This window comes from Paramacrobiotus metropolitanus, unplaced genomic scaffold (genome assembly GCF_019649055.1).
Source record: "Paramacrobiotus metropolitanus isolate TYO unplaced genomic scaffold, Prichtersi_v1.0 Parri_scaffold0000034, whole genome shotgun sequence".
In the NCBI taxonomy this organism is placed as follows: Eukaryota; Metazoa; Tardigrada; class Eutardigrada; order Parachela; family Macrobiotidae; genus Paramacrobiotus; species Paramacrobiotus metropolitanus.
In genome coordinates, this window is record NW_026570254.1 from 225,907 (window position 1) to 235,390 (window position 9,484).

The 9,484-nt window shown below is 38.6% G+C and overlaps 2 protein-coding genes across 2 annotated transcripts; one reads left to right on the top strand and one right to left on the bottom strand.

The window, feature by feature from the left end:
• Positions 1-1,448: 1,448 nt before the first annotated feature.
• On the bottom strand, positions 1,449-3,415 carry LOC129589300 (troponin C-like). Its single transcript, XM_055483986.1, has 4 exons — positions 3,192-3,415; positions 2,456-2,599; positions 1,800-2,051; positions 1,449-1,736 (listed from the first exon to the last, which is right to left on the bottom strand). The coding sequence occupies exons 1-4, from the start codon at positions 3,223-3,225 to the stop codon at positions 1,708-1,710; spliced, it is 459 nt and encodes a 152-aa protein (XP_055339961.1). The 5' UTR covers positions 3,226-3,415; the 3' UTR covers positions 1,449-1,707.
• A 1,694-nt stretch (positions 3,416-5,109) lies between these two features.
• LOC129589298 (calmodulin-beta-like) lies at positions 5,110-8,566 on the top strand. Its single transcript, XM_055483985.1, has 7 exons — positions 5,110-5,941; positions 6,075-6,132; positions 6,222-6,232; positions 6,587-6,617; positions 7,257-7,444; positions 7,708-7,864; positions 8,200-8,566. The coding sequence occupies exons 1-7, from the start codon at positions 5,852-5,854 to the stop codon at positions 8,226-8,228; spliced, it is 564 nt and encodes a 187-aa protein (XP_055339960.1). The 5' UTR covers positions 5,110-5,851; the 3' UTR covers positions 8,229-8,566.
• Positions 8,567-9,484: the final 918 nt, after the last annotated feature.

Here is a 9,484-nt window from a genome sequence, read left to right on the forward strand (position 1 = left end):
TTTGGCTACTGTTGGTTCGATAATAATAATAATAATAACAAAAAGATATCATTTCTTAAAATCTTAAATCCTTAAATTTTATATATTGAAAGTGAAAAAAATACAAAAACCATGAAAATGCGACTTTTTAAAAAATTTAAGACACTTATGATTACCTTATATCTTTATAAAGGAATTCAACAAATCTCGAGATTGCATGCAAATATTTAAAATAATTTTATCAAACGTTAGGAATGTTGATTGTCTGGCCAACAGCTCACTTTTTAGTGTTTACAATTGTAAATACTGACTTGTGAATAGTGAGCTCTTGGCCTGCAGATGATTGCAATCATAAATGGGCAACATATGTCCATAAGTATGCATGTTGCAGAACAGTTCCTTTTTTAGAAAATGCCATGTTATTTTACTCCTGTGGCTGTAATTGCCTATTTTACAACTGAAAAGTATATGTTCTTAGGACTAGGCTTGTTCAACCAGGAGTTTATGTCTTTTAGTGTGCTGGTCTGGGAATGTAATACAAGATGAGCAGATTCACAAATCTACTTAAACTTTAATTCTCATTTTATATGGATGTAGCTAGTACTTGCAAATCACTGCAAAAATGGAATGATGCACCCAAATTAACACAAAGAACTCGATCGCATATATAGAAGTATACGTCGCAACGACAATATTTACTGGTTTTGATAATTATTACGTCAGCACTATCAATCAAAATAGTGTATTGTACCAGCGCTTGCAGTTTTTGTTAATCGGATGTACTGCGGCTTTTGAGTGCTTTTTGCCAATTAACGATTTGATCATAGTGATAGAACTAATTAAAAGAACAGCGATATGCGGAAATAGAGTGAAATCCGAAATTTTCCACATAGGGAGTTGTAATCTGCATCGAAACATTCAGGATACTGACCGTAAAGCACGTGCATGTACATACACAGGGTTCACGTTGCAGTATGATTAACAACCTTTTTTAAACCACACTGCGCTGAACCACCTTGTGATTTCGCACTGTGATCCTCTTTTAAAGAAAGTAAACGTGTAGGCGTAACCTTTTGGCTTCCAGAGCTACCGTCCTGACATGAGCTTGGTAAAGGCAGGAAAACATATACAATGTACGGGATGCGGCCATTACAGTGATTGCTGTGATTATTTGCCACCGTCAGCACCGACGTTTACGTTGTATTTTCGACAGACACATGACCATGGAAGCTGATATTACTGAATACCTTGAATGCGATGTTTGTCTCTCCTTTGTTTCCCAAATAAAAATAACAACAACAAAAATTCTGATATATTTTTTGGTAGTCATTAAGGAAGTAATAAGTGGTCACTATTTCTCCTGTTTTTTTTTATTTTAATGCAGCCGTACGGGTAGGGTTGCATTTTGCAGGCACATCTGCGTGATGAGTCCATGTGACGGCGAGATCGTAAACTGGTTAACACGAAAATTGACGGTTTAAAATTTAATCTGATTAGGAGTGACTTATACAGGGATCGGAACATGTATGGGTGTTATCGGATGACAATCAGACGATTCCGAAAGGTCGTCTCATTCATCAGGTTTAACAGTATACTGTAGTATATGTATCTGTAGAATGACGCAGTGTACGCAACAAAGACATGATGGCAATGCCAGTACGGGTATATTTTACGTAGCAGATGATCGTTTACAAAATCCGGTTCGGCTCTTTACAAGGAGGTCGTCCCTTAGCCAGCGGTCATCATTTCCATAAACTCTGTAAATTGTAAATTAACTGTATTATAAATCTGTAAGGTGTTGCTGTAACCTTTGTGCTTACCGTCGAAATCAACGGTGCCACTGCCATCTGTATCGATTTCGGCGATCATTTCATCCAGTTCCTCCTCGGTTATGTTATCATCCAGAGCGCGAAGAATTTCCCGAAGATCTGATACGTTAATGTAGCCGTTACCCTGTTTGTCGTATAGCCTAAATGCTTCTCTTAATTCCTGTTCCATTTTAGCTTTATCTCCTTCCACCACAAAGCGAGCCACCAACGCCAAGAACTCATCGAACTCAATCTGACCGGAACCTGTTGATAAAATAAATAATCATGAGTAAAACATTTTCGCTTTAAGCAGTAGTTATTTAGAATGCTGTGTCAACAGCTTATGCAGTCGTTAATTCTGTGATTTATCACTAACTTCATATTCTGTTTTCAGATATACATTGTATGTTTTCGTTTACATGAAGTCAGGAGCAACTTGCATATCTGTAGTATTAAATCACTGCCCTGTTTTATAATCATGGCTGGGTCACTCGTGCTTTTTGCAGTTTAGATGCGAAAACTAAATCAAGGACTAATATTTTAAATCATTTTACCTTATGACGCATTAAGTACACGTAAAATGACAAACACGGATGACAGCGGAAAACCAGAAAACGACATACTGAAATGAAAAAAGGAAAATATCTGAATAATTCTCAATTTCTCACCATCGGTATCAACTTCCGCAATCAGCTCGCGCAGATCTTTATCCTCAAATGCCTGACCCATAGTTCGGAGCAGGCTACCGATTTGGCGGGTGTGGATAAAGCCCTGCTTCTCCTTGTCGAACATGTTGAACGCCTTCTTGAAAGCTGAAAACGCCAGACATCCTGAACTTCTTTTGTAATAACTTACGAGTAAATTAAACTGCATGCAGTTGTTTAATTAATCAGAAGATATGCTTCAATGATGACACTACCGGAAGTATAGGACATTCTAGCATGCAGGTAACGGTGTGCGAATTAAGACTTGGCACCATACCCAACGGGAACAAAACATCGAATATCGAGATTATTTGAGGAGCATTGTTTACATTTTACAAAACATAAGATTTATTTTTAAGTGTAGTTGAGAAGCATTTAGATAATTGTTTCATGGCGAGAAGCTCTCGCATGTATCAGCAAGAAACCATGGAAAGCCTGTGGAATTGCAAGACCAATGACCAAATATGGACATGACGGAAAACTGACGTCAGATTTAGCTGTCTCAAAATTGTAAGCAATGACTCCTTTGCATTTAATTTCGACTTTTGCTGTTGGATGTTGCTTATTATCGCTAACAATTTTAAGAGAATTAAAAGGAACAATATTTAAGGTTCACAAAGAGAAAGGTCATAAATGAAGGCGTTTTTAACATAGGTGAATTATCACGCCAAACCCGCTAAATAAGTACTTTCACGCTCACCTGCGACTTGTTCTTCGGTAAGTTCCTCGACCATTGTGGCGGTTGGAAAGCTACGGAAACGGACAAAACTTGCACAAAGGCGCAGTCAAAAGAAGCCTATGGAATAGTGACTGTGCCGAGCTGGAAAATGTTTTAAGATTGTGGTATGGAGTTTACGCCAGCTCCGCAACGAAACTTTTTCCACGATGTTAGTTGAGCTCTTGTGCGTGCAAATGTAAGCATTCCAAAAATAGCCATGTATATTTCGTTCCTGCGACGGACGCGACATCGTGTTTTCGCGGTGTTTTCTGCACTATGGAAAAAGTTCCAGCCCAGCTGTGGGAGCGATGCGTATATGAACCGTTTCTCGCAGTAGACAGCTCATGCAAATATCCTATAAATACAAAGTAATACGCCGCAGCGGTAAAGCTCGAAATTCATGAATTCAATCAAGTGTTCCACACATTTTTCAGTACTCTACCAATGTACGGTAGGCCTAGCGAGGTATAAGTATAAAATTGACCATCGCTAGGCCAAATGCTGTACAATCCTCACAATGCACACTATGTGCTGTAACTTGTTGCAGTAACCTGCGTTGTTTTGTTTGTTTTGTCGTAAAAATGTCTTTAATGTTCGCAAGCCGAAATCAGCAATAAACCGAATCATACTTACCGTTAGGATTTCGAAAAATTGTGCCTCTATTGACCATTTTATGTGTGCTCGTATAACCGTACATGTTATTACTGTGCAGCTGCTGTTATTACATTACGCTCACAATCAAATATTAATTGCTGGTTGGCAATTTAAGTTGGCATTTGGCATACTTAGAGTCAGTACTTTCGATGTGGGGCTAATTGTTAGAAAAAAGATTGTTTTAAGTCCTTCATCATGCAGGTGTGACGTGTACAGTAACTAATGGACTTAAAAATGTAAGTGGTCACCAAAACGCACTCTACAGTGTAAAGAATAAATTAACATACTCATTCTAAATCGACGATAATTTCATTCTGTACTATATATGGATCGCCGTTTAGCGCTTTCACAAATAATCGATTCTGACCAAAGGTCAGAAGAAAATATTATGTGACAACACCTTTACACGAGCGCAATGGTGATAGCAAACTCCTATAAAGTATGGTTAATTTAGCCGGTAATTAAATAATTACGTAAGCCGGTATCTGTAAAGTAGATGTATCAAGAATATAGTATATATATAAGCAGGTATTATTTATGTGGAATGTGTGTCGAACTATAAGTTAAAATGTTTTATATTAAGCTAGTAGTATTATTTTCGGTATCACCTAGCGCGTGTTTTATTACCGTTTCATTTCATAAGCTTCGAATTGTTGCTTCCTTACGCTTATGACGCTGGACGATCCACAAATAACAAAATTGGATTACCGAAACAACAACAATCATATTACATAACTTAATGATGTAGTCCTTTATTAAATTAACTGTTGTTTGACTCGCTCTCCTACAATAACTCAACAAAACAGGCAGTGAGCTACGGTAGACCGATTTTTTTTTGCTGATACAACATAATATGATTGTGAAGGTTGTCCTGGCTACTGGGTCACAATGACCCAAACCGTCTTGAATTGTGTTCAAGCCACTCTGGCGTCGGGAATAACTTATTGACGTATAAAAACAAAACAACCATCGTGTACGTGTACGGACTGTGTCGCTGCGTCAATAACCAATCCGAATGCCTTAAAGCTTTAGAGGTTTCCGGTTGCGCATGAATACATATGCACCGTATATATATATGCCGTGTTGTAGCCATCGGTTTCTGGTCTAGATCGCTGCATCCAGAGTGATTATAATTAGCCTGCCTTTGCAATTCTAAAGAGAATTAGCAGTGCGGCCCTTCAGTGTAACCTAAACGTTCTCAGGCTTGGGTGCGACAGTTGGATAGGCTAACTAATCAAGTAATCCTGGCACTTTTTACCAGTCTGTTTCCGCCTCTTCACCAGGCGCACTAGCCGACTGCCCGCAGCAGTCGCCGCACAGCAGTACACACTTTCCGGTGTAGATTATGCTGAGTATATTCAGCACCCAGTATTTGCACGGCAAATGCGCCATATTTATCAGGCACACGCATATAGAACATACACTACTCTTGTATTCCGGGCATGCTCGAATTTCGAAGTGCACATTTGAGCGTTTTTTGCATTCTGTCGTATAAAGGAGTACACTACTTTACTTACACAGCCGATGTCTGTGCAGAATTCCTCACCCATGAATCGCTGTCGCTGAGCAAACTTACGGTCATAAACGATTAACGCCAGCCTACGGTTTTCGGTTCTCGCAGTACTTTGCTCTACATTATTTATCATCAGAGTTTCCGAGTTTTCTGAGACTCTTCATCCGGTTGCTTTTGTGCAAATATTCGTGCAAAACACGCTGTCAGATTTGTTAACCGCAGTGTTACTTATATCAAGGGCACTGGATAATTCTTAACCTTATAAAACATTGTTGCATGGATGACAAACCTGACATGGTCTATCGATATAATGTGACCTTGAAAGAGCAATAACTGAATGTGGTGAAAGTGGTCTTGCAAATCGATTTGACCTATTCTTGACCAGCCATAACACCGCATTTGCAGCAACTGTGTCATATATATATACGGTGTTATATCCGTATGATCTTTTATCACTTCGATTGACACCGCTTCCATGCCTCCTAAATCCTCAACAACCTCCGCCGCGGATGGCAAAAAATCTTCGGTGGATACGAAAAAACCAACAACGATTGTCTATGCAGAAGTAAGTTTAACCCAAAAAATGTATTCGATTCACATACCTGTGTTCGTACCTCTGATATGCCAAATGTTTTGAGCGCAGCAGAATGGTATTCTAATGATGCTGCATCGTTATAATACGAGGATATATCTTGTAGCTGAGTGACATAAGTGGGAGTGCAAAAAAGTATGGGCTCACGGAAGATCAAATTCACGGTACGTTGCGCTGTCTAATGACTACATGAAGGTGGTTGATGAGATAGACGTGTACCGCCTTAATCAGCAGTTTTCCTTCGTCTCCACAGAGTTTCATGAGGTGAGTCCCGGATGAGAGGTACCTAGACTAATTGAGTCACTCGCGCTTACAAGGTGCGTCGCGGTATGATTTCCTTTACAAATAGTGATTTTCCTTGTCACGTAGTCTTAGACTCTCAGCATCCCTAACCACACTGGCACCGTATATAAAACAGATTGGAGTCACTGGACTATTTTGATCAGTGTGTGAAAATCATAGTGCAGTTGGTTATAGAAACGTTGTTCATGGTTGCTTTTTCTCGTATATATACCGGTGACACAGAAATCCTATGTAGTTCTTTTAATCCTGAACCTTTAATCCTTCCAGTATCAGTGACCCGAAGTATTGTTAAAGTGATCTTTTCTGTAATATTAGGCTTTCACCTTATTCGACAAGGACGGTGACGGTAAGTCGTCTTTAGATCGCACATCTTGTACAAGTATTCATTGTATGTATTGCACATAAATAAATTTTATTATATATTTACTTAAGAAACTGCAGTGTTGGCACTGTGGTACAATGTACACCTGCAAACATGCCGATTAGAGCCAGCGCGCTAATAATAATCGCGAAAAACGCTTGGCTGACATTGTGAGTGATCCAATTGTTAAATCTGCTGGTGCCGCACCATAGGTTTCCCTCCAGATCCATAATCAGTAATAATTATATGACAGGAAAGTGGACTGCGTTTTAAATGTTGTACAATAAATTTTAGTAGTTCCAATTCAAAGTTTTCCCGTTATGAGTTAGTATTTTTTTTAGCCGACCGTTTAGAATTGAATTCAAATTTCAAACCAATACAGTTGTATTTATTAAAATAAAATGCTAAATTTTTCTGTCTGACTTACACTTTTACGATAAATGGCAGCATATTGCGAATGCGATGGTAATAGCTACGGGTAGTAATAATTGCAGTTGCATAAAAAGTTATGTCGTGATTGCCTCCCCGGTGTAAATGTTATAACACTGTCTCACAGTTTCAATAATTTTACAATTCAAGTGGCGCACTACTGTCGACGCTTTCATAATTGCTTATTTCCAACAGGGATGATAACCAGTGCCGAACTGGGAATTGTAATTCGTGCCCTTGGCCAGCGTCCGACTGAATCACAGTTGAGAGAGATGGTGCGGGAGGTTGATGATAATGGAAACGGCACAATCGAATTTAACGAGTTTTTACGGATGATGTCCCGCAAGATGAAGGAAACAGATCCTGATCAGGAGTTGCGAGAAGTGCGTCAAACATGGCTACACGTACCTGCTGTAACGCAGTACATTAAATTTTGTGCTCGTACATATGACACATAGGCTGTGACAAAGCGCATCACAAACAAGAGTTTCATTATTTAACTCGATAAATTAGTTTCTTTGATAGGTAATTGATTCGTGGATAAAGCTGCAGGGATATAACATTTTTTGACTGTGTAACATATATATATAGCTGGAAACTCTCTTATTACAGTTATTTTTATGTGAACTGGAATCGTGTGTTGTAGGCCTTCCGAGTATTCGATAGAAATAACGATGGCTTTATTAGCGTCGGCGAACTAAGGCATGTTATGATAAACCTCGGGGAAAAATTATCCGACGATGAGTACGAGGAAATGATCCGAGAAGCCGATTTAGATAAGGATGGGCTTGTCAATTTCCAGGGTAAGGTCAACACCTCTTATGTATTTCATTTTCTCCGTTTCTGGTTGACGTGTGTCACTTTGTGCCCCATTACTTACTATGCACTGTGTGCAGTAGTGTAACTAGCTAATTGTTATGGGAATAACAGTACGTACTTTACTAGAGCATACCGTTAGGTTAACAAGGATCGAAAACTAATTATTCAAAACAATTATACTGCAGAAATTGAGTAACTTTTCGCTGAATAAAAACTAAACATACTGTATTTATGCAGTCATAAATAAGCTCGATAAATAAATGTGCAGCATAAAGAATATATAAAGATAGCGCATAACAGCCATCTGGTATTTCTTTAGAGTTTGTGGCTATTTTGACCTCGAAATAACACACTGGCGGCTCTTCCACCTTCTTCGTCGGCAGCAGGAATTTCGAGATTTGCGGATGTCACATCACGATACCGGTGTATAAACAAGGCGTCCGGCAAAATAAAAAGTTAGCAGCATTATTCTCTGTTTTTTAAATACTCATCTTTTGGCTTTATTATAAGCGCAATACTTGATCATGACAAAATCTTTTTTCCGGAAATCATGAGCCAATGTTCCTTGCCCTTATCGTCATTGTATTCAAAATGCGGTAAATTTTCTAATTTGCACAAATGCACACTTAGACTGACATGTGAAGTGATAAAATGAATAAACATCAGAATAATCCGTGGAAAACTTGTACCATGTCAAAATTCTTCCGGTGTACTGCATTACATGTATATTATCTTGACGCAATCCCAACAAACGTTCATTCGAATAACCAGTGCCATGAAACAAAATGAAGAGTTGCTTTTAAATCCTCATTGTAAACGTAAACTGATCCTAGCAAATAGTAGACGATTGTTTGCGATAGTTTTGGCGTGATGAACAGCCGTATCAAACGATCGTGGTGATTTTTCAACAGAACTAGAGCTCGTTACCTACTTCGTCGATAAAATGTGCTAACTGTTAAAATGTCGACTTTCTTGTTTGTAATCAGGGATGGTAAATAGAGATGTGAGAACTGAGCTACTAACTTTTCGAGCGTGCCCGAACAAACGACTACAATTTCAAGAATTTCACGCTCTGTAAAAGCCAAGTATTTGTTACATTATAAACCGTAACAGTCGGCAGATTTAGCAACACTACTGTACATATTTTCCAATTAATGTAATTGCAAAACAAGAAAGTTCCTTTCTAACGGCGAGCTGTTTCTTTCCAGCTAACAAACTTTGTCTATTCATGTACATATGTAATAAATATCCTTCGTTTGTCGGTCTTGCGTCAAAACATCATACATCAAAACCAACCAACATCAGCGAATATGCAAATCCGTATAAACACAGTAAGTATTGACTGCAAAGCAGTGTGAAAATCGTCAGACCCACTTCACGCAAACTATTGTTAATTTAAAATACACTTAATTAATAAGAGTTCTAAATTATAAAAGGCAAGGCAGACTCACAAGGCCCCCACAATTTTGATTAGTCTGATAGTCAGAATTGTAGTAATTACCGACACCACGCCCTTGCATCTGCTACGAAATTCTCCATCACATGCAGCATTAAACACAAGGGTTGTGTTGACAAATATTCATTAGCTACTGCTGATTAAAACA

Coding starts and splice junctions, on each gene's coding strand:
- LOC129589300 (XM_055483986.1), bottom strand. CDS start 3,225: ATGGTCGAGGAACTTACCGAAGAACAAGTCGCAG. Junction 2,600..3,191: donor TACCGAAGAACAAGTCGCAG/GTGAGCGTGAAA, acceptor TGGCGTTTTCAG/CTTTCAAGAAGGCGTTCAAC. Junction 1,737..1,799: donor TGGCACCGTTGATTTCGACG/GTAAGCACAAAG, acceptor TACAATTTACAG/AGTTTATGGAAATGATGACC.
- LOC129589298 (XM_055483985.1), top strand. CDS start 5,852: ATGCCTCCTAAATCCTCAACAACCTCCGCCGCGGATGGCAAAAAATCT. Junction 5,942..6,074: donor CAACGATTGTCTATGCAGAA/GTAAGTTTAACC, acceptor TATATCTTGTAG/CTGAGTGACATAAGTGGGAG. Junction 7,445..7,707: donor CTGATCAGGAGTTGCGAGAA/GTGCGTCAAACA, acceptor CGTGTGTTGTAG/GCCTTCCGAGTATTCGATAG.